We start from the raw sequence: 25941 nt of genomic DNA, 5'->3' as shown, positions 1-25941 counted from the left end.
CGAGGACACTCCTCAACATGACAAACTGGATGTCGTTTACCATGAAAAATATTTTATAAGACTCTTTCCACTGTATGAAATCGGTCAAACTAGAGGCATTTAATGAAAAAACAATCATGTTGCCGAAAAAAAAAAAACATTGACTGACGTTAGGTTTTAAGCAAATACTTGTTGAAAAAAAGCAAACAACATCCAATACAGTTTACCAAAACTAATATGAACTCCATGTGACATCTAGTTTCACAATGACGCTCCAAAGATTTAGGATAAAAGTCGCCAAGGGGTGGTCAATTTATCCCTCTTCTGAATCGAGATATTCTCAACCAACCATTAATACCAGAACATCTCTTGCTCCTATAACGACTAGCCATCATTGATTTGGTAAATAAATCATTAACTTAACAATTTCTTGTAAGTGTGACCCACCATTTCAGGCCCTAGAGTTTCGCCCCAAGCAACCAATCCAAAGGGTAAAAATCCGATTAGGGCAAAAACTAAAGTGACCCTATCTATTTCTGGAGTTCACCTTGATATTGACCAACTGCACAAAACCCACGGTGTGAACTAAAGTAACCCAGGGTGCCACGAGGGAATGCAAGAATGATCTCACGGTGTGAACCAATGAAGGAGATCGTAGAACGTGTTGCCACACAACCTTCATTCACTTACTATAAATACTCTCTCCATCCACCTTGATATTGACTCATGCAAATACCATCAGAAGGGGGATGCTCCTAGGGCACCACGAGTCCAAGCATGAATCTCACGGTGTGAACATTCAGGGAGAAACGTGAGTGAAATCATTGACATATCATATACATCTCTTCCTCCCACTGAGTATTTTATAACCTAGGATTTAGTTTACTTAGAAAAAATATGGCTAAGAATTTTAACTAAGTGACTTTTTAGGTTTGCCCAAGAGTAACATTTACCTTGGAAAGTTGAACAACTTTTGATCATCATCCATTAAACTATTTAACTGAGTCTTTGACCAACTGTTGTATGCTTGTAGAAAATCTATCTAATTCACCTTTCCAGATAGGTTCCCAGATAGGGGTGTTCCGTTTCCGTCAGCTTAAGTACCCCAGCCTAGCCAGAACCTGCTTTAGATAAAAGGTCGCTTATAGATAGATTTAATACAATTTTAATCTTTTATGCCAATCAATTTAATCCTATTAAACCAATTTATAAATATTAAACTAGGTTGTCAATCCCATTAGAACCTTGAACTCAGGTCTATCTCAATCCATTTTTTAAACCCTTTTGAAATATGAGTTCGCCTAAGTCCGCATGCAACTCTTTCTTATCGATTTTAGTTCTAATTTCCATTATGACGCTTATAATAGCAACAACCAAAACCATCCACAACACGAAGCAAACACATACAAGGCATTCATAACACTTACAAATTAGCCTAAGTGTCATGTTCCATGCATTATTTAGTCATTCTACTTTTATATAACTCTTATACAAATAAGCAACGAACCAAGCACACATGCTTCCATTCATCCTTATAATATAACGTTTATAATATAAAGATGATGCAATATGGTTACTACATGCATAAATATAACCCTTATATTTCATGATGAATGCGCATGCTTTCTTGTAATCTCATCATGCCATATTAACATTTATAATACATGATGCATGAATAATTCCACAACCTAATATGGGTTTCAAATCTATATGTGATACACAATGCCATATAAACCACATACATCTCATGTATATTAAACCAAAGTTGATGAACCAGGATAATTAGCCTAAAAAAACTCAAAACTAAAAGCTAACTATTACGAAAGCAAATAGTCTCCGGTTCAAATGGGCGAACTGAGTCTTGAATCGTCCGGTCGAAGTCCGTGTCTCCACTGATTGTGTATCAAACTCGGATAATCGCCTACACGAAAAAGTAAACGCTTTACTCAATCGTTTACCTATGCTTCTAAAGCTAAACGATCGTTTAGCAACGATCGTGTGCCTTTTACTATGCGATGAAGCATGAGGTATGCGATCGTGTAGTGTGCAACGCATAACACAAACCTTAAATGATCGTCTAAATGACAACGATGCGGTGAAGCACAATTATCTAATCACTGAGTGGACGCCCAAGTATCATATACCGCGTGATCGTGTAGTTAGTAACTATGCGGTAAGGCATGCTAACTACACGATCGTTAAGTGCGTGCGCCTTTTATTAAAGGATGAGCATCAAATGCTCCCACTCGATTGTTTACATCTAGCATCTACACGATCGAGCAACCAACACTACGCGGTAGAGCAAACACTTTACCCCAGCTAAACGATGGTTTAGGAAATACTACATTATCACGTAGAAAAATCTACAGGATTGTTTAGCCAAATCCCAACGATCGTTTATGTTAGGCTACATGATACGACCAACTCTTAGCCTTCTTCCTCGATGAGATCTGCATCTCCATGCTTCGAAACTTCATTACGAACAACTCAACCAACTAAAACACTTTGAATTATAGACTTGATTGCTTGTTAATTATGCCCAAAAACGTAAGAGACCTTACAAATTAACACTTTGTAATCAAAAGAAAACATTTAAACAGAGGCAATTAAACCCTTAAACATTCATCAACATCCATTCACAAACGAATTTAACATTTAAACGCAATGTAGAAAACCAACCACGATTGTCAAAGAAGTTCAAAACAGAAGTGAAATTTGGAATATCAGAATAACCTGACTCTGATACAAATTGAAGGAAATCAGACATGAGGATTTCTATGAGTAGCGGAATGATCGTTCTAAATTCCATTCGGAATTGAACATAAACAATTACAATCACAAAACGGAAACTAACAGGTCATGCACAATACGAAATTACAGCATGCTTTAAAATGAGATCAAAGGATAAAGTATACATACCTTTGAAGACTCATTCTTTAAACTCCCTTGATCATGAACGCTAGTTCAGTCTCCAACACAGAAATACACGAACGCTCAAAGACAACGACCGCAACACAACACGATCAACAATAACCACCACACGAACACAACGAACGGCCTCCAAAACCTCGAACTCAGTCGAGTTAAGTGAGCACACCACCATAATGGTTACCTTGATATTCTCGGTGTGAGAATCCATAAGTGTGAGCTCTGTGTGGACTTGGTTAGAGGCAAAGACCGGAGGAACAACAATCGTGTAGACGATTGAGCAAGAGGGAGATGAGAAGTGTCTATCGAATAGACAAATGCTCAATCGTGTAGAAGACGACAACCTATTGTATAGACAATACCCTGAGATCGTTTAGCTATGACCAACTGAGTGAACTATCACATAGTAATACTCCACGATTGTTTAGTCTCTCTATGAGCTATCGTTTAGTGAAACAATTCTACTTGATAGCGATCCGTGAGTTCCTTTCCGAATTAAGTAACCTTTCCAAATTTAGAAAAACCTTTTTCCTTTTATCTCACGGTTACCATAAAACCACCAATAACCTCTAACTCAATTGGTTATTAGAGAAAAAGAGATAATTATCCAAAATTAATATTATTATAAATATATATGATAACCAACTTATCATATTATATTTATAACCTATAGTTTTAATATTTCATCTCATGAAACATATAAACCATAGTTATTTTTCTATTTTATGGTACTTAATGTAAATCACATTTACATTAATTCTCCACTTGATGTATCTCATACATCACACCGATCATATCATATATAATCGAATTTCCTCTTGTCAATTTGTACATTTCAAATCAACCCCAAGAACTGATTCTCAACTTGAATCCATTGAACTACCAATGGACCTTATAGACCGTAGCTTGAAGCTCTAACGGTAGGTGAATAACTGACTAAACTCTTTAGTAACGGGATCCACCATCTGTTAACTGTCAGACACTCCACCAAAGACCGACAGTTGCACTCTCCTTACTACAGATATATTTTGTGTCCATATCAACCAATCAACAATGCAATAACCCTTCACAGATCGCTCATAAGTACAGCTGGGTCAATTATCGTTATGCCCCTTTAGTTACATCTAACTCTTTAAGTACTATTGTTCCCTCTAATGAACATAAGTCATATTCCTACTATGACTGAATCCTCTCTTCCAAAAAGAAGTTGTGACCACTATGTTTAAGCCCTGAAATCAGCCCTTAAGGGAGCAATCTATTTACTTACCCCTGCTTCGGGGAATGAGTGAATTCCATCTTATGTAACTGAGTTCCCAGCTTCCAAATCAGACAAATCCCCAAAAAGGTAGGCTTGTTGAGTTGGCAATCTGGCCACTCTCACCTAAACTAATCAAAGGACCGCCCTCAAATGTAGGAGTTCCCAAAACACTCGGAATTGAGGTAATGTCACCTATAGTCGTTTAGGTAAGATGTAAGTTTCAAGTATCAACGACGTTATTTAAAGAGACAACGGGTTGTATCTGTAGTGTCACCAGGATCAGGTATCCCTCTTTGATCCTTAAACTACAAACCCTTTTGGGTTATCACTAAAGGCATGATCCACTTGTATATCTCAAGTTTACATACAATAACTATGGAGTTTTGTTTATTGGATATGAGTAAATGAAAAATAAAATAACTTTTATTTTATTCATAACAATGTGTACAGTTTACAAACTACAAGGCTTTGGAAGAATTAGGACACCAATCCCAACAGAATGTTGGTATTGCAATTATGGATGGTTTTCAGATTGACACTTTGTTTATTGCTTTGAATTTACAAAATTGTTTTGTAAGGGCCCATGTTTTGGGACATAATTTTGCTATCGAGTCTGTGCATTTAAGTTTTGAGTTGCTCGTGACAATCCCAGTGACAATCTAGTGAAAACAGGGCCAAAATCAAGGCGTTTCAAAGAAGTTTGAAATTGTACAGTGGGTGACTGTACAATAGCGTCGCGTGCATTTAAGTTTTGAGTTGCTCGTGACAATCCCAGTGACAATCTAGTGAAAACAGGGCCAAAATCAAGGTGTTTCGAAGAAGTTTGAAATTGTACAGTGGGTGACTGTACAATAGTGTCGCGACACTGTGCGAAGGTCATCTACGTAGTGTCGCGACGCTCTGAGATAGAGAAGATGCGCGGTCCAGCTTCGGTTCGTGCGCGGTTCGTGGTCTGCTGGTCTGGTTCAGTTCGTGAGTTCTCTGGTTCAAGTTCATTGGGTTCTTTTGGACCAGTTCGTGGCTATTTCGAGAAGTTCACAGTATGGTTCAGGCAGTTCAAGACCTAGTTCATCTGTTTTGAATAGGATGACTATTATTTTGTAATAGTTAGATTTATTTTATTTTTTGTGTCCAATCTTGGTCCATTAAATGCCTTCAAACTATGCATGTGATGTATGATTTAATTTTTATTATTATATGCCATAATGTATGTCATATAGTATTAAATCCCACCATAGGTTATGTATATAATTTCATGCATCATTTATACTATAAGTGTTATAATATATATATTTGCATGATTTAGTTTTATAGCATGCTCATGCATCATATAGTTTAAATATTATAATATATGCATGCATATATTAACAACATATACATTCATCATTTATATTATAAGAGATAATATATAGTATGAATGTATGTTTGAAGTATGTTATTAATAAAATTGACCTAACCAATTTGATCATGAATTTAATCATAAATATTAATTATCTATTTAATTTTAGTTTTTGATTTCTCTAAAATTAAATTTATAGACACGAGTTACAACTTTATTTTATTATCCTTTTTTTATAAATATTTTATAAAATCAAATCATTGTTTGAAAACTATATATATTAAAAAAAATCTTAGAAACTTATCTTAGAAAATAGAGAAATAAAAGTAAAGTTGTTATCACACTTAACCATTAAAAATTAACTTTAAATAGTATAAATATATAGGATATTTGACAACTATTTTTTTAAAAAAAAAAAAACAACTTATAAAATACTAGTTTCATCTATGAATTTCTTTATTTTGTCATTTATTTTTTAATAATGTTTTCAAATTTTTGAATAGGAGAAAATTAATTTTTAAAATGTAGTTTTTATTTTAAGAATTTCTCTATAAATTTTTTTATTTTGTATCTATTTTTTAGTAATATTTTAAAATAGGTTTGGAATATAGGTTTTATTTTTAGAATTTATCTACGAGTTTCTTTATCTTATATCTATTTTTAGCGATATTTTAAAATCTTGAAAACGAGGAAAATAATTTTAAAAATACAGTTTTTAAAGTCAAGTGTGAATTAGAATATAATTATTAGAAATCAAACGTGTTACCATTTTCATGCACCTGACCTTTTTTTTTTCCCGAATAAGGAAAGATTCCATAAACTTGGTGCTAAATGTAGGACAGAGGAGATTAAATAAATACAAATCCTTTAAGGAAAATCATTTCAAATGATAAAATAGTTGAAAATATTTATAAGATATAACAAAATTTTAGAACTATCAATTATAGATGTTGATAGACACTAATAGTTCTATCAGTATCTATCAATGTCACTGATAGATACAGATAGACAGTATTTATCATTGATAGTTCTAAAATTTTGATATATTTTATAAATATTTTGATTCATTTTTCTATATTTAAAAACAACCAATCTTTTAATATCTATTTTTCAATTATAAGAATATATTCTCTTTCTATCTTTCAGGAAAAAAAATGGAGTGCTTTTATACCTTTTTATAATTTAAAAGAAAAAGCTTTTTTTTTTCCTTCTCCAAATTTTGAATTTTCTTCTCCAATATATGGGTGGGGGAATCGAATTTATGACCTTAAAGTTGATAGTATAAATTTTATGTCAGTTAAGTTATAATCATATTGGTAGTATTCATATGTTTTTATTGATGTTGATGCCAAAATTTGGACGAGAGAAAACGTACCCAACCTTCATGTGACAGTAACGGTAAATTTGTAATTTGGGGAAGAGAGGACCTGCAAAATAAAGAAAGTTAGAGATGGAGAATTGTATAAAGGAGAATAAGTTCAAATTTTATGTTCTATATTAAGATCTCATATTGAGCCACAATGGTGTGTTTATATGGATTTGATCTAAGGTTTAACATAACCTTACTAGAGTTAGGATATGAGTTTTTCTTAATCTCAAATAATTTAGATCAAATCTTTATCTTATCTAATCTTATCTTGACTTTTTACTTTATTCTATCAGACCAAAATTCACCTATATGTATCTTCAGGAATATATTGAATGATATCACAAAAAAACTTTCCAACTAAAAACAATAGTAGAAGAATTATAACTAGTTTAAAGCTTTGATTTTGTAGACCATGTCATCTTCTAGAGTTTAAGCTAAGTATGAATCTTGTCATTAAAAACATGGTTATTCCACTCGATCCGAAGAATCTATAAGATCAACAATATACAGAGATACTGAATCTTAGAAGGTTTGTTTTCGTATAATCCATGGGAAAAAATGTCTCTTCACAAACATTTTTTATGTACACAAGGGAAATGCGTTAGATGATATAATATTAAACTTACATTCACCTACCAACTTAAGTTTTTAGGTCAATTAGTAATTTAAGAAGGAACATAACACAGTAGTATCACATTTCATGGTGTTGCGTGTTCAATCGTGCTCAACTAATCCCAAAATAATTTCATAAATCACACAACTATTTTCTTTAAGCCTCAAGTATAAACTTAATAAGAGGTAGTCTCGGTGAGGACCGAGATCAAACACAGGGATTTGATTAAATCAAAACAAAACTCAGGTATTGTTTCTTTACTAAAAACTCTCGATGATTATCAATAATGAAGTGATGATTGTTGTTGTTTAAGACTTAAAACTAAAAACAATTAATAAAATAATGTGGAGTCGGTGATGAATGTTTAAGGTGGACGCACAACAAAGAGGGATTTGGGAAGGATATAGATGAGAAGATGGAGTTGAGATAAGCAATCCTCACACCCTTGAACTTAATGATAAGCTTTTGTTCATGTTCATAACCTTTACGGACTCCATCTCTCAATGAGTTAACCACATAAATTATATTTCTATGATGTATGCTTAGGTTACTTTGAACATAAGGTTGTGTTTATCTCTAAACACTCTACTTACTTGGGTTAGTGAGATCCACAATCACTTGCTCTCTCGAGTAGTTAATTGTTACCACTTGATTCAATTAACTAGTTGGAATCAAGAGTTGGATTCAAACATGCAGTAAACCAAATGAACATTCACCTATCATTGAGCTCGTGGAAATGGGGATTAACTCATCCCAACTCGCTAACGATTTAGCTACTCATGGAAAAATAAGCAAAAGTGGAAGAAGGAGAAGATGGAATAATAGAAGCCATGATATGCATTAAAATAAATGAAAAATGTTCGTTACAATATGAAGAAAAATATGTGTAGAGATAAAAAAAAATACAGAAACTGAGAAATAAAGCAAAGAGATGAAAGAATGAAGATGGTGATCATCGACAACAATGTCTTACTCTTCGTCGGTCTGATATGGATAATGTACTGTGCTCTGTAGTGAAATGATGGAGAAAAGCCTCTCTCGAGTTCTTCTTCTTCGGCGACAGTGATGACAGCTCTTCTTGAGGAAGATTGCCTGGGAATGGAGATGGAACGTTATCTGAAAATTCTCTCAAATTCCAGGCTCTGTGAGTGTGACCGAATGAATGTGTGTGTAAATTCTCTCCTTAAGGCTGGCATATATAAAAATTATAGGGATTGATTCCCGATCATAAGCATTAGGGTCACTTGCATTCTGTTTTTCCGTTTTAAATGAAACAAAAATAGCAAGCTAAAACAAAGAATAAAAGAATAATCAACATGCATTAAATCTTACAGCATGCTTTATGAAGTGTACAAAGGGGAAGAACAATTATTACCTTAGTAGGCTCTCAAGCTCCTCGAAATTGCTCTTGTTCTTTGCACGAATGTCTCCTTAACGATCATCGACACTACCACAAGAATAACCTTGTTATTGTCTAGGATTCCAAGAGTTGGATGAGTAGTCTCCAATCCTTGGAAGAGGAAGAGGTAAAGAGATTGAAAAGAGAGTGTAGAGAGGAAATAGTTTGTGAAGGCTAGGGTATGTTTTTTTACCAAAAATAATTCTTGTCCTAAATGGGCTAATAAGATAAATATATATGGAGAAAGGTTCGGCCATTCTCCAAGTATTTCTCTTTTTACCCTTGATGCCAATTAATTAAATAATCTCTTATTTAAAATCGGCACATTAATTAAATAACTATATATTAAATCTAATTTAATATGTATAGTTAAATAATTAATATATAAACATCACATGTTTAATTCTTCCACTCTCTATCATTTCTTAATCAATTAAATTAACCATTAATTAATCAATTAAATAACTATATTAAATCAAATTTAATATAGAGTTAATTAACATATAAATATAACATATTTATATGTATACATCTCTTTAGGAATCCAATTCATATAAATCAATATTTGAATTTCATTCAAATATATCTCTCTTGCATAATTTGAATTATAGATCACATTTATAATTAATTATCTATTAATCACATCAATATATAATTTTCTCAATTGATTTGAACAATTCAAATAATGCCTCATTAATATTCTTTAGTGAGCTAACAAGGGAACCTGGTGGACATACAGATCAGAAGCTTTAACAATATGAGATTAATTGGCTAAACTCATTAACCAAATTAATCAATATTTGTTAATTGTGAGTACACTCCACTAAAGACTCACAACTGCGCTCTTCTCAATATAGATATATTTATGTGTCCACAGATATAGACCAACAACAACAAATTAGTCATTCACGAGTGTTCGTAACACCAATTGAGTCAAAATACCATTTTACCCTTGGGTTATCTCTGTATCCTTAAGTACCAGTGCTCCTAATGAACAACCTGTTTATGATCCAACCACTAAACAAAAAACCCCTCTTGGGCTAGTGAGAGGGTAGGGCCCTTTATTCAATTCTCGAAGATATCACTTAAGGGAACACTCTTCTACTTACCCTAAAGTCGGAAATGAGTGAATTCCATCTTATATTATTATATTCCTAGCTCCCCTCTCGGTCTTGTCCTTAAAATCGTAGGCTTATTGAGTCGGTAAGCTGGCCACTCTCACCCATACAAATTAAAGGACGATCCCTCGTGAACAAGAGTTCATAATACACTTAAGATTAAGACTAAGTTTCCTAGGTCATCCTATTAAAATAGAAACCTAACTAGTCAACGGTGTTACATTTAGTGATTACTATTTCGCGGTCAGATCTTATGCAAACTTATTGCATAGGATACCCCCACTGGCATGTCTAGACGAACACGTTGGATCATTACATTTGTATCAAATATAAAGTGGGTCATATCCATAGTGTTACTGGGATAAGGTAACTAACCTTATCCCTATACTATAGACCCTTTAGTTGTATCTTGAACATTGATATCTGTACGTCTCCACATACTGTTCAGGACTCAAAAGACAGTCTTTGATGTTAGTTTATTGAACTTAGGGTTATTAAGGTAAAATAGAATACAACACAATCAACAACATTTATTGAAATAACATCAATAACTTTTATTGATGATGGTCAATTAATTATATTTACCATCTACGAGTTTTAAGGCATAAAACCCAACAAAAAATTGGGTGCATGGACCACTTTTGCCATAAAGGACATGGCAGATGCGTCAGATAACTTTTTCACGTTTGTTGTTGTAGTTCTTAATGGTCCCCTCAAATGTGTTTGGCTCTGTTGTTCATCACATGGTTGCCTTGCTGCATGACTTGCTTCATAATGCATCTAACACATAACTCTCTTTTCCTTATGATTTCACTTGTATTCCTGCATACTAATTTGATTAGTGACGTAAATTTGATTTAAGTCCTTCATTTGAATTCATTAAATGCATGAAAAGTGATTTTGGCCTAACTTTTTATGATTTCAACGCATTTCTTCTCAATTGCTTCTGAATATTCTAATTTTAGAGAAAATAACTTGAATAAAATACAAGATATCATATGGCATATAGTAAATTAAGGGTCTAAAATTATGAGATGATAATTCATAAATTATAAATATTATAGCATATTAATTTTATATATAGTTTATTTTCTAGTGGTCCATTTCTATTGTGCCATAAAATTGTAGGAAAATTATAAAAAAAAAAAAAATAACACAAAAAAGTTTTCATCTTTTACAAATAGCACATTTTTATTTTATTTTATTTTTGCCTTTTTGTACTATATTTGGGCCAGGATCGACATTAACACCAAAATAAAATCTTAGCTTTTTTGATGTGGCATATCCAAACCGTCAATTTTTTTTGGCTTTATCGATCGAATTTTGATCGGAACAATTATCAATATAGTACTTGATCTTACTTAATCTTCCCCAATCTTATGTAATCATTCTCAAATATTGTTTTTCAAATTCTCTCTTTCAAATCCGAAATTTATGTACTTTTCTAAATATTGTGTATGTAATCTTTTTCATATTTCTTATTTCAATATCCATTCAAATCATGAAACAATAAAAGCAGAAGTTGAATAAATATTATAATAAGATGTAGGAAGGATTATATAAGATTTGGGGAAGATTACGTACAAAGATATTGTGAATCTCAATTTGTCCTAACCTGAGATTCTATTGATAAAGTCCAAAAAAAATTCAAAAAATTGTTGGATTGGACGTGCCATTTAAAGATAAATTTTTTGTTTTTGTCTTGGTATCAATCTAGGATGAGTCAATAAAATCATTTCCTAAAAAAAAAAAAAATATGTTATTTGTGGATGGTATAAAACTTTGAGTGCTATTTATGACTATTTCTCCAAAATTTCATAAGAAAACAATAATCAAACTGATTTGTTGCAGGGGAAAAGTGAATATATATTCCTCTCTTTATTTGAAGGATACAATATCTATTCCATAAGTTAATCTAGAGATTACAATACATTACCAGCCATACTTGTCTTTTAAAACATAAAAAAAGACACTTTATTGTTTTGCATAGTACTATAAATGTAAAAAAATGTATTAGAAAGACATTTGGTTGTAGCAATCTAAGTTGTCACCATAATTGACACCTAACATGTCAGCGTATCTTTTGTAAAATCCAATTCTATCCGCAACTCTGTCATCAGGACCATGCCCACACTCAAGTCCACCATTAATGATGTTGGTGATAACACCATAGCCAGGAACTCTTCCTGCGGCAGTATCGGCGCTTGAAGGCTGCCATCTGTTGGTAATAACATCATGGCATGATGGTTTGTTTCCTTGTGGGGTCATCCAAAATCAAATGGCTGTCTTGAATGATATAATTGCATTTGTTGCTACCAAATCAGGGTTGCTCAGCAAATTCAAGCTTAGTGCATTCCCCACTGGCCCATAGTTGTAATTGCTAAAAAATTTTAATAATTTTTATGAGTTAGGGTTAAAACTAAAACTAATAAATTAGATATAAAACTTTACCAATAAAAGAATCATGCATTTGGAAGAAAATAGAGATTCATTAAATACACATCCAGTTTCATTTCTTAAAATCAAATGACATTGAGAGGAGTAAATCATTAATATTTTATAAAGATTATCAAATTCCATTATCTTTTCAATGTAGAATCCTCAATACTTACTGAGTTAGTTGAATTGGTCCACGACCGTAGTATTTCTGACCAGAAGCACATGGCCATTGGTCGTTAGGTGTGCAATATACATCTTGATTTATCTCTCGTATGAAACAGTATCCCCATGCATATGGACCATCAGGTGCTGTAGCCCATCCTCCTACATCACAAGAGTTTGTGATTATATATTTGTTTGCAAGTCAATGATGAAACTACAATTTTTGAAAGAATAAAGGTAGTTTTGAAACAAACCAGTAGTCTCATGAGAAGTTTGGCCGAAGAAAGCTGCAAGCTCCCTCTTACGAGTAGCGTCATCTCCCGTGGTCCCAAAATCAGGGAAGGATTGAGCAGCAGTAACGAAAGCATTATAGGTATAGAATCCATTACTAGGGCATCGAGTATCCTTGCTATACTTGAGCATTTGATTGTAAAGGCTTTCGCTGATGATCCCTTTGATGCCACTGCCAGAAGAACTAGGAGGAGTAGAAGGAGTTGAGCCGCGACATTGACTTTGACAACCAATTTTACAGTAATCGTCGGTGTCGCCACACCATCCGTACTGGCTACAGCAAAGATTATTAGGACATAGAGCTCCATTGGCCTGCTGCCCACATTGCTCGGCTGTGGCAGCTCCTAAAAAAAACACAAAGGCTAAGATTATAAGGCTATAGGATTTCATTATTTTCGTTGTTTGTGAATCAAATGAGAAAAGATATGAAGAAAAGGAGACAAGGAGTGAAGATATTTATAGGGTGCCATTTGGTGGACTTTGAAAAGCTAATAAAATAGGAAATGAAACCAAATTTGGATTATGTTGTTGGCGCTTAACCGCAACCTTTGTTTATTATTTTTAATGTCGGTCAATCACTCTAAATCTGATGCCTTGCCAATATGATCTACCCTTTTTTTTTAAGCTTAGACCTTTATTGATGGGAGTGTTTTATTTTTTCCAACAAAAAAAAAAAAAAAAAGAGTGATGGGAGTGGTGGGGCCACCCCCATCCTTAAGTTTGAATAGTCTTACCACTTGTATTTGTTTAGTAAATCTCTTCTAGTGCAAGTCAATGGATTAACTTTCTAGTTTGGTTCAATTTTGAAAACAAATAGTTTGGTGTATTTTAAGATGACACAATCTTTCCATATCTCACTTCACATGCATAAAATATAAAATATTCTTCGTTAAGAAAAAATAGAGGAGTTTGTCTCTCCACGAGAGATACATGAGTTGGATTAGATTGAGTTTAAGGTATTTTGTGGACCAATTCGAAAATTCGAGTTGGTTGAATTGACAATCCAAAAAATCAAAATAAAGTCTTCAATCTAACCCAACCCATCATTCAAAGTTTACGTTGGATTGGATTAGATTGTCGGATTATAACTTATTTTTTTCTTATTAATTTAAAATACATAAATTCATGTACAACACATGGCTAATGACTAAAATATCATGGAATTCAAATATTCAAAATCAAATATCTATGATATCTATTACAAACTTAATTAAATAAATACACAAATACAATTCATTAAATCAAAGTTAGTCAAACCAATTTTATTTAGCTAACCCAAGACCCGACCCAACCCGATCCAATCAAAAAAAAAAAAAAAAAGTTTAACACAATCCAATCTAAGAAGAAAGCTAACCCAATCCAACCCTTACCATTTGGATTGGGTAATCAGAGCTGTTCGAGTTGTCAGGTTTTTTGAGCATCCCATCTCTTCATGAAAAATTATGATTTAATAATTAGATGAGAAGTGGAAAAATAAGTGTATAGCACATAATACACATAAGTATTTTTCTAGAATAAAAATGGGTAAAATTTTTAAACTTTGCAATAAAAGTGAGTCTCAAAATGTAATCGAATTGTTGAAGTTGTGATCGTTAGGGAGGAAAATAAAGTTGGCTGGTGAAAATGACTCTCGTAAGGAATCTTCTTATATGTGTTTTGTTCACTTTCTACAACGAGATACGGACTATTATTTATGAAATTCATGGCTTATGCTCTAATTCATTGGTATCCTCTGAATTTTCTTTATTTCAAGAGGAGGGAATTCACAAACAAATCTATGGTTGTCTCTTCCATATTAAATTTTTATCGATATTTTTATGTTTCTATAGATTCAATATCGAAAATAAGAGGTGAATTGATATTTTGATTATATAGAAAAATCTACGAAAGATAATAATTAAGCAATAAACTATCACTAGTGTAAATATAATACAAATAATATACATATTTATTTACTAATTTAAATTTATTTTTTGAATTTTTTTCGAAAATATCCCTCGAAATTGAAATTTTATTGCTATTTTCATCCAAATTTTCGTAAAATCAAGAGATCAATACTTTCGTCGAAATACACATTTTAAACATTAGTTGTGTCCGTCACATTATTTTTTATTTAATTTTTAGATATTTAAGACAAATATATTTTATATATTTTGTAATAATATTCATGTTTTCATTTTTAATATTCTATTCAACTTTGATTTCTGAAGGGAAGGATAAGATCAAGGATGATGTAGAGAAAGTTTCTGTAGGAAAAAGTAAAATTGTACCTTCTACCCTTTTTCGTTTATATATATATATGCAATCTTTCAATTTTGGAAAATTTAGAATTTTAACATTTTAATAATTTTTTTTTTTTGACAAATATCAATTGATATCTCTAAATTTTGAAGATTATATCAATTAATATTCTAACTACTAATTGGATTAATTTAAATCATGAACTTTCATTATCGTATCAATGTACACCTTTTTCCACATTTCATTTGATTAATGTCATGTGAAAATTATAATTTGAGCCAATTAAACTTTTAAATTTTCATAAGTCAATCAATTTAGACCCTTTATTATGACTATTTTTGAAAATCATTCACGAATTAATTAATTCTCAAACGTGTGTATATTCTTCAAATGTCATTTTACAAAATAGAAGATTAGAATAAATGTACGGACGATTCTCCAAGGAAATTTTGACTAAGAGTCTAAATTGATTCATTTATGAAAGTTTTGGGTTTTGATTGATGCAATTATTAAGTTTCATTAGGTTTTCCCAAATAACTGGTGATGGAAGGTATAAATTGATACACTTACAAAAGTTAAATGTTTAAATTAATACAATTATTAGTTTATAGTTTAAATTGATTAACTCCTAAAATCTAGTGATATAAATTGATATTTCCTTATTCTTTTTTAACCTAAAACAAGTTAAGAAAGATCGAGTGCCTATTTCTTGAAACCAGATAAGAAACATGGTATTAAGCAACGTCATTATTAGATGATATATAATTAAATTCGCCTTCATCCATGAGTTTAAAATTTTGGGAGGTCATATGTTCAAGTTCCTACAATTATTTCCAGGGAGTGTTATATATATATATAATTGGCGGTTTAAGTGTTCTTTATTAATTTATCTATTTATCATAGTTTATAAATAAATTCATTAAACCCTAAAACTAAAGAGTTTAGCCATTCATAGACTTCAAATGCATGTTCTCATACAATTTTGCAAACATACACAACAAAGGGAATAAAAAGAATAAGAAAACTTTGACGAGGAGGATCTCCGTTGTTTGAATTCGTCGATCTCACCTTGGTCAACACCTCGAGATCTCGAATAGCCATCAACTCATTCTCTACTCTCTTTTGTAGAAAAATGCACTTTAGGATGCTGAAATTTCGTAGTCTAATGACTTTCTTCGGTAGTCAAAACCTTAGGATAATATATAGAAAAAGATTTTCAAAATTGTACTTTTTTTTAATAAAATAAACTCTGGCGATGTGATGCTCTAAGATAGTGTCGCAACGCTACCTTCATACACGCGCATCTCCTCTCATCCTACATTAGCGTCACAGCGCCTCCAATTTGTAATGTTACTGGAAATACGCCAAGATAGTACTACGCAAGCACTGCAACGTTGCTCTGTTTTGGAAAATCTTGATTTTTCTCCTCTTTTCTTCCCTCCTTTCGATGTTTGGATCAAGTTTGACTTCCTCGTGCATATTTAGGTCCTTTTGAGCTCATTTTAACATTGAATCTCAATTTCGAATATAACCATAAAAATCACTAGCAAACGATCTCAAATCTAACTAAATCATATAAAAACTATTCAATATCCAATATAAATAACGCACAATTTAGACGCATTTCAATATATTGTCTCCCAAACATATATTTGCTAAACTTAGTAAATTTGAAATCATAAAATTGAAGTCGCATTTACTATCCCTCATTCTATTGTTATATGGCCAAAACTAGACGCGCTAGGTACTTCTCACTCTGGTGTAAGATTGAGCAAGATTATTGTTATTTTTTGGATTTTCAAACTCGAATTCGAGTTCCAAATATGTGATTTCATCGATAAATTCCTCTCTGACTCTTCATCTCTCTCGTTCTAGCTCAGGCTTAATCTCACTCTTACTCCAATTTGCTCAGACTTGTTTATATATATATCTATTAGAAATATTCTAGCGATGAAAAAGAAGAATATTTTGAAAAAATAAATCTACAATCAAATTAAAATGTAAATTAGATTAACAAAATTTAAAATAATTACTATTTCTTTTTTTAAAATCCTTGGGTTGGGTATAAACCTTTTTAAAATTTTATGGTATTATAGAAAAAGAAACACTTTCTAGTGACGATTACCCTAATTAATAAAACAATCCGAAGTAGTTCCATTACGTTTGAGCACATTATTTCTACACGTTCATAAACAAAACTAAGTTAATTATAATTACACCTAAATCTCAAATGGAATAGTAAACGAAGCATGGGTTCAAATTGTATGCCAAACAGATTCTAGACATTTCCTTGCCCTTCAAATGCTTATTCAAAACTTCTCACTTAATCAAAAACAAAGAGAAATATGAAAACAGAGAATTTCACGGCGGCTCAGAGAAGTAATTAAAGGGAAAAAAAAATCATGATGACGTAATTTCCGTAATTCACGCACCGATTAGGGACTTTATGATGATCGTTGAAGACAAATTAAACGACTACTGGTTGTCCATGTCAGCCTGAATGGGCGGCTGCGGCGGCCGCGGCTACGTGACGGTGGTGAAATGCTGCAAGCTTTGAGAATTCAATAGGGATGTTGAAATAACCAGATAATCTAAACAATTTGGACTACTCGACCTAAAATATAAGGGTTGAATTGGATTAGATTAGTTTTGTTCTTGGATTGGGTTAGGTTAAACTTTTTTTATTTTTGTTGGGTTGGGTTGGGTGTGGGTTGGTTAAAAAAAATTGGATTGACCCAACTCAACCCGAATCTTATACATTTTAATAATATATATTTCTCTTTGTTTAAAGTTTGATTACTTTATATTGATTAATTTGTAAATTTTTAAAATTTTTAAAAAAATTATTATGATCTTTGTCTTTGTTGAAAGTTTGCAATAAATATCATAAATATTTAGTTAGCATTTGAATTTTACGAGATTTTAGTTATTAGTCATGTGTTGTATATAAATTTACATACTTTTATTTTATTTAAAAAAAAAGTTATAACCCGACAACCCAACCCAACCGGAATTTTTAAGGGTTGGGTTGAAGACTTTATTTGGGTTATTTGGGTTGTCAACCCAACAATTTTCGGATTGATTCTAAAAACACCTTCAATCCAACCCAATCCAACCCATGTACACCCTTAGAATTCAATGCCTTCTAAGCTTCTAACTGAAATTTGAATTTTGATCTCTAGGTTAATTTTTTTTTAATACTTATGGTTTATAATTAGAATTTACATAAAACACTCTTAAATAATCTCCGGATAGATATTATTTACGAGGTTTTATCAAATTATATGGAAGTCTAACTTTCTCAACCATAAAAACTAAAATTTTAATTTAATAAAAAAAATTTATTTAATTATAATTGATTATCCAATATTGATTTGAGCAAAGTATGATGGATATGTATGAATTTTCATCTTGAAAGTCGATAATTGATTTTCCTAATTTTTTTTATTAAGAAAAACTAACTATCATATTAGTATAAGCTATTTTATATGTAATTATGTATAAGAATAAAAATCTCTCTCAATATTTAAAACACGTTTTTAAGTTGAAAGGATTAGACAACTAACCTGAGATAATTAATATATACTTTTTTTAATTTGTAGGTTCAAATTTCTCTACCCATATTTATTGTATGATTGGACATCAAAATTAATAATCAATAGAGATCTCAAAATTTTTATGTATAAGTATCAATTATTCAAAAAAAAAAAGAAATAAATGAAAGGAAAATTATTTCAAATGATAAAACTGTTGAAAATATTTATCTGATATAACAAAATTTTCGAATTATCAATGATAGATGCTAATAGACACTAATAGATTTTGATCAATGTTTATCAATATATCAACGTTTAGTTTTAAAATTTTGTCATATTTTATAAATGTTTTGATTTATTTTTCTATATTTAAAAACAGTCCAACTATCTATTCTCACTTATCATTTCTTCTCCTCTATTTATTTCCGTAATTTTTCTTTATATTTCTTATTTTTCATTTTATTTTTACGTCACACTTTTCCAAAATCGTATATAAATTTGTTTTATTTCATTTCCAACAACTTAATATACACAAATTAAATTTTATCATGACCTAATAATTAAAAGAGATGAATTAAAATTAAAAATGAGTTTAATTTAGTGGCAATTGATATATATTCCATCACTTGAAGTTGAAAGTTTAAATTAACATACCCAAATATTTACAAAATAACCTGAGATTTGATTCGATTGTTATTTTATTATTATTATTATGAAGGATGAAAATATTCGTCGATATGTCAATATATCCGTTGATATATCTGTAAATCAAGGGTCCATATTAATATCATGGATATCTCCAACATCTTTTATTAATGTTTATAAAACATAAAAATGTCATCTAGTTAGTCCAATATGAACATTGAACAAGAATACTAATAAAATATCTACAACTTAGTTTGAGAGTAAAAGTAACTTAATTATTAATTTAAATAAATTTTATAAAATTAGTAATTTACAGAAATATTCGTCGATATCGATGTTTTATTGACATATCCGTAAAATTAAAAAGTCGATATTGATATTGACATTGATATTTTAATATTTAATGATGAGGTAATTACATATGGTAACCAGAAAATTTAATATTGAATGGTTTGTATATCCCTCCCATCAATTATTTATGCAAATAAAGGAAAGAATCAGCTTTGTCCTTTTTTTTTTTTTTGGAGAAATTATTTTGACCAAATTAAAGGAGAGAAAAAAAATAATTTTTGACCAAACTAATATGGATTCTTTAAATCGTAATCTAAACTTTAAACAAAGGTTTAACCAATAAAAATAAATACTTATTAAAAAAATTTGTTGAGAATATATTTGATGATGTTAACCAATAAGCACAGTATTGAAGATCCTACTAGTAGAAAAATGAAGATACTTCAAAATAATGTTTATAATAATGGAATGTATAACTACACAGTGGAAGCAATCAGAATCAATAAGTAGTCTAATTACACTTAATTTGAATTTTAAAAGCATGCTAAAACTAATTTTCAAATAATAGGATTTCAGAACTTATACTTTCGAATAATTCCTCCAAATTAAAGCCGTTCTCCACGAATTTGAGCTTCAAATCAACGGTGAACCACCGCTAGATCTTGGAGAGAGAAGATAGAATTCTGCGGAATTTCCCAAGTTCAGCATTCATCCCCCTCCAATTTCGAAAATTGAAGCTTTTATTCTTTCAACTCATGCAAACACTAAGCCATAATGCTGATTGACACTTAGGGAGCAACATAGAAGTGGGCTAGGTATTGGATTTACCAAGCAACTAAAAAATCTTGGAAATTTTCACTATCAAAATTTATTTTCAATTTTTTAATTGATTTAATTTCAAAAATTAATCAAAGACAAAATTCAATTTCTAAAAATTGAATTTAAAATTGAAAAGTAATTTGATTTTAATTAATTAAATAATAATTTAATATCAAATATTAAATTAAGCAAACACCTAATTCATACATCATATTCATGTAATTAATATTTAAATCATCATTTAACTATTACTAAACTCTCCAATTATGTTTAATTTCGATAAATTAAACGTTAATTATATCGAATATAATTATCCAAACCCTAATTTGCAATGTGAACACTTCAAATTGAATTCCCAGATTGAATTTGAACACTTCAAATTCACTCAATATACTAACCCAAGATTTACGAGCTAGTAAAGATATCTTATGGACCTACCGATCATGAGCTCCAACAATTTAGGATTAATTGACTAAACTCTTTAAACCAAATTAATCAAATATTCGTTAACTACCGAGACACACTACTATAGCTCAGTCGTTGCACTCTCCTCACTATAAATATATTTCTGTCCACTTGATTTAACTAGAATCAGTAAGTTGACCATTCACAAGTAGTTCATAATATCAGCGGGTCAAGTGTTGTTCTACCCCCGAAATTACATCTTACTCCTTAAGTCCCATTGATCCTCTAATGAACAATTGGTTTGCGATCCAATCATTAAACCGAGTCCCTCTCAGGCCAATGAGATGGTGGAGCCCTTTATTCAAGATCTGGATTCAGTAATTAAGAGAACAACCTTTCAACTAACCCTAAATCAGGTAGGCGTGAATTTCGTTTTGCACCCTATGTCCCCAGCTATCTACCTAATCTTACCCCTGAAATGGGAGGCTTATTGAGTCGGTGCTGTTGAGTCAACCCTCACCTATGTAAATCTAAGAATGATCCAAAATAAACAGAAGTTCATAGTTAGCTCAAGATTAAGGTCGAGTTACCTAAGTCATCGATTTGAAACCGTTAGTCTTAAATAGTAAACAACGTTATAAAGTAAGAGTGACTTATTTCTTGGTCCGATCTTATGCAAACTCATTGCATAGGATGCCTCTTCTCCTCATGTCACTACATGAACGAATCAGGATCACTTCGTTTACCGTACTTTACAATAAATTGTAATAACTATAGACTGGGTCGTATCCGATACTATTACCAGAATAAGGCACCAAACTTTATTCATAAACTATAGTCCATTTTGGCTATTTACTCAAACTTGATCCATCTCTATGTCAACACATAAAGTTCAAGTATTCATATAATAGCCATGGATCTTAAGTTTATTAGATTTAGGCTTTACAAATGCAATTTACATATTCAATAACAGATTTATTGAATAAACGTCAATAACATCTTTATTGATAATAGAAAAAGGTTTAATAATACAAACTGCGAGTTTTAGGACATACAACCCAACATATAAAATACATGACTTAATGATGAAACTTATATTATCTAATATGGTATCAAAATCCATAAAATTCAAATAGATATTCAGTTCAAAAAGATCTAAACATGACTTCCATTGTGCGAAAGGTTTAGTACAAACCTTTACTTTGTCAACTAGTAAAGATCTAAAACATATTTCTAAAAATATTATCAATAAACTAACTAAATATTAGAAACACAGAACTCACATTTTACCTTAGTTAGGTTGGACTAAAAAAAAAAAATGTTTGTGAAAGCCTTATATTGGTCCTTTTTGAAAAAAACACTATATTGGTTTTTTAACCATCTTTAAAATCTTACCTTTTCTTTTAACCATCTTTAAAATCTTACCTTTTCTTTTAACCATACACAAAAGATAGAGAAAATCAATAGGTGCATTGGAACATTCCAACTAGATTGACACGAACATCATCTTTAAAATCTTACAAAATTGTAAACCCCAAAATTAAAAACTTTGAACACCGGCAGATGCAGATAGAGGTGCTGGAAGAGTTCTTGACTTTGGTGTCATCATCAACGATGGACTTGAATGTGGACAAATTTGTGGATCAAATCTCACATATCTTCACCTTTTGTACTAATAAAAATAAATGTTATCATATATTTTTTCCTAATAAATGGAAGTGGATCAAATTTGTGTAAAATAAATGTGTGATCTATATATAAAGTTATTGATTGTGACTTAGTATTCATTAATTCAAATCAATGTTCGAAAATTCAAAATTTCAAACATGAGTGATGAGTCATAATAAAAAAAAGAGTGAATTAAACTTGAAAAGAAAAATAGGTAATTACATCTCAAGTTGCATTTATTGCACTATCCATCGAAGTATTCTATCACACAAGTTGTCATATGATAATTTTTTTAAAAAGATATATAAGATTTTTCTTTTAGGATGGAAAATCGCATAGGAAATGAGACGACCTAAACTATATCTAATTATTATTTCATTTTATCTTTAACCTCTAGTAAAGAAGATTATACCAATTATCGTTGAGCCAAACTCGTATAGACAAAAATCTAAAATCTATTGTTTAATAAAGAAGGTAAAATAAAAATTTTGGGATTGAAGCATGCTAATTTGGAATTGAGTTTTTTTATTTAAAACAATTTTGGTAGGTCCAAGAACCTTTAAAATATAGCAATTAAGAGGAAGTTGGTGTACTACAATTAGTATGATTTTCATTTTTTTAACAATAATTTTGATTGGATTCGATTGGACCAATTCGTTAATAACAAACTAAAATAAAATCATGATAAAAATAATAATTTCTTAACAAATAAAATAGTCAAAATTAATGAACATTATGTCAAAAGTGAACAATATCTCAATTTAATATAAAATGTAAAGTATGGATGATTAAAAGCTTTAAAGTTCGAATCCTTAAGTAAAATTACAAATAGGGAGTAATTCAAAGATATACAATTAATATATTTTGTCATAGCTTCAAATATATATTTTCTTCCTATTTTTTTTTTTGCTTAAAATTAAGCCAATTATATTAGTAGTTAAAAAGAATGATAGGCAATTAATTTATGCCTTCTTATCTTTAAAAAAAACCATTATTTGTATAAGAATTTGGGAATAAAATTATTAAATTAATTAAATTCGGCCAAATTACTTTAGCTTCAACTTCGTCCTTTTATATATATATTTATTGACATTGATATTTTTCTCATTGAGGTTTGCTAGAGGCTTCAATTGATATTATTCTTTGAAACCTAATGAATAACATATCATTCAACCATAATCTATATAGAATGTTAGATCGCAAAACTTATGTACCACAATTAAAAGTAACCAGCACAATAATTTTTTACTATGAATATCAATTGAAAATAACTTAAATTTTTGCTCTTCTCTTTTGTCACACATTAGAAGATTTACAAGTAGTTAAATTACGTGTATGATAAAATCTTTATATACATAGAGTTATAAAAGTATTTAGAGTGGTACTAGAACTTCTTCTCGTGTGTGATGCCGCTATCGTGTTAAAAAGAATATTTTACTATTATGATCATTATTTTCGGTTGGTGTTATATCATTATAGCCCCATTTAGGATTGCTTTTGCAATCATAAAAAGCGATCATAAGAAAATCTTAACCGCATAAGTTGTTTGATAAAATAACTTATTGTTATTCTAAATGAAGATTGTTATGTCATGGATAAATCCACTGTCTTAAAAGTAAGAACGGCGCGGTGCTATATCGCAAGAAGTCGGTTGCTCTGCAAGGTTCATGGAACACCCAGGTTCTGACGTGTACTCTTCGGAGAACGGATTGGAATTAATCAAAAAATTAGCTAAAAAACATTAATGGAGCCCAAAACAGAGAATCCAGTGTTTTTGGTTGTGAATATCATAATAGGACGAACCGCCCCGTGGTTTGCTTCGAAACAAAACAATTAGAATTAGACTCGTTGAACTGGAATGTGTATTTTCCATGAATCCACAAGCTGCTAAAAAAATTACGAAGAGGAAGGAAAAACGACTTTAGATTTGGAATTAATTCCAACAAATTAACACATTTAATTTGGTAAATAAAAACGTTTAACAATAATAAAATGGTATTTTTTTTTATAAAAATCTAAAAAGGATAGGTAGTAAAAAGTTATTCCGCAAGCGCAATTACCCGAACCAGCGTGACCTCAGTGCTATATCGCAAGAAGTCGGTTGCTCCTCAAGGTTCATGCAACACCTAGGTTCTAACCTCTTCGGAGAACGGATTGGAATCATTTGGAAAATTAGCTCAAAAACATTAATGGCAACCCAAAATAGAGAAGATTATCCACAAACTGCTCAAAAAAACAATTTTACAAAGAGGAAGATCTAAAAAATGATTTTAGATTTGGAATTAATTCCAACAAATTAAAACATTTATTTTGGTAAATAAAAACATTTTAACGGTAATAAAATGGTAATCTTTTTTATAAAAATTTAAAAAGGCTAGGTATCTAAAAGTTATTTTGCAAGTTCAATTATCCGAACTGGCGTGACCTCGGTGCTATATCGCAAGAAGTCAGTTGCTCCCCACGGTTCATGCAACACTTAGGTTCTTATGTGCACTCTTCGAAGAACATATTGGAATCAATCAGAAAATTAGTTAAAAAACGTTAATGACAGCCCAAAACAGAGAAGATTCTCCACAAGCTGCTCAAAAAAAAAATTATGAAGAGGAAGAAAACAACTCACATATGTAGTAAAAGGGTTATACTTCTACCACCATTACACTTCAGAAGCTTCCTTGCAAGCATTTATATATACACACACTTGTCAAGTCTAAATCTTCTAATGTGGGACAACTTCTATCTCTTTTCTTTCAAAACTATATTTTTTAGTGTTTTCGTACTATCTTGATTAATATTGACACTGAGACCAAAACAGAAACTTAGCTTTTTTAATGACACATCCAAACTATCGATTTTTTTGGCTTTATAGATGGAATCTCAACCAAGACGATTATCATTATAGTACGTAATCTTCCCAATCTTATGTAATCATTCTCAAATATTATTTTTCAAATCCTCTATTTCTAATCTAAATAAAGGTTACGTACTTTTTTTAAATATAATATATGTAATATGTAATCTTTTTCAAATTTTTTATTTCGATATCCATTCAATTCATGAGGAGATAAAAAACATAAGTTGAATAAATATTAAAATAGGATATGGGAAAGACTATTAAGATTTAGGGAAGATTACTTAAAAAAAAAAAAAAAAAACTTGTGAATCTCAGTTTATCCTAGTTCGAATTCCATCGAGAAAGTCCAAAAAAAAAAAAAATAATTAGAAAAAATGTTGGTTTGGATGTGCCATTTAGATGTAAAATATTTGTTTTTGTCTTGATATCGACCTTGGCCAAAATGCACCCCAATAAATCATTAAAACAAGTTGTTAAGAAATATGCTATTTGTGAATTGGGTAAAACTTTTGAGTGTTGTTTATGATTATTTCTCTAAAATTTCATGCAAAGTATTGTTCGTTAGACGTTAAAAGAAAATAATAATCAAT

The 25941-nt window shown here is 30.8% G+C and overlaps 2 protein-coding genes across 2 annotated transcripts; both read right to left on the bottom strand.

The window, feature by feature from the left end:
• Positions 1–11844: 11844 nt before the first annotated feature.
• Positions 11845–12291, bottom strand: LOC150037063 (chitinase 8-like). The gene has a single exon (XM_090312139.1). The coding sequence runs from the start codon at positions 12269–12271 to the stop codon at positions 12017–12019; it is 255 nt and encodes an 84-aa protein (XP_090168265.1). The 5' UTR covers positions 12272–12291; the 3' UTR covers positions 11845–12016.
• LOC120074384 (chitinase 1-like) lies at positions 11845–13316 on the bottom strand. The gene is made up of 3 exons (XM_090312140.1): positions 12859–13316; positions 12616–12766; positions 11845–12383 (listed from the first exon to the last, which is right to left on the bottom strand). The coding sequence occupies exons 1-3, from the start codon at positions 13283–13285 to the stop codon at positions 12278–12280; spliced, it is 684 nt and encodes a 227-aa protein (XP_090168266.1). The 5' UTR covers positions 13286–13316; the 3' UTR covers positions 11845–12277.
• Between the last annotated feature and the right edge of the window lie 12625 nt (positions 13317–25941).

This window comes from Benincasa hispida, chromosome 3 (genome assembly GCF_027475165.1).
Source record: "Benincasa hispida cultivar pf3 chromosome 3, pf3_genome.v1.1, whole genome shotgun sequence".
NCBI classification, from domain to species: domain Eukaryota; kingdom Viridiplantae; phylum Streptophyta; class Magnoliopsida; order Cucurbitales; family Cucurbitaceae; genus Benincasa; species Benincasa hispida.
The sequence above is the reverse complement of the archived record's forward strand: the minus strand, read 5'-3'. Positions and strand labels throughout refer to the sequence as shown.

Bases quoted from the DNA above. Each gene is read 5' to 3' on its own strand.
- LOC120074384 (XM_090312140.1), bottom strand. From the start codon at position 13,285: ATGAAATCCTATAGCCTTATAATCTTAGCCTTTGTGTTTTTTTTAGGA. The intron at 12,767-12,858 runs GTTTGTTTCAAA...CTTGTGATGTAG, and splicing joins AACTTCTCATGAGACTACTG to GAGGATGGGCTACAGCACCT. The intron at 12,384-12,615 runs GTAAGTATTGAG...AAAATTTTTTAG, and splicing joins GGACCAATTCAACTAACTCA to CAATTACAACTATGGGCCAG.
- LOC150037063 (XM_090312139.1), bottom strand. From the start codon at position 12,271: ATGACCCCACAAGGAAACAAACCATCATGCCATGATGTTATTACCAAC.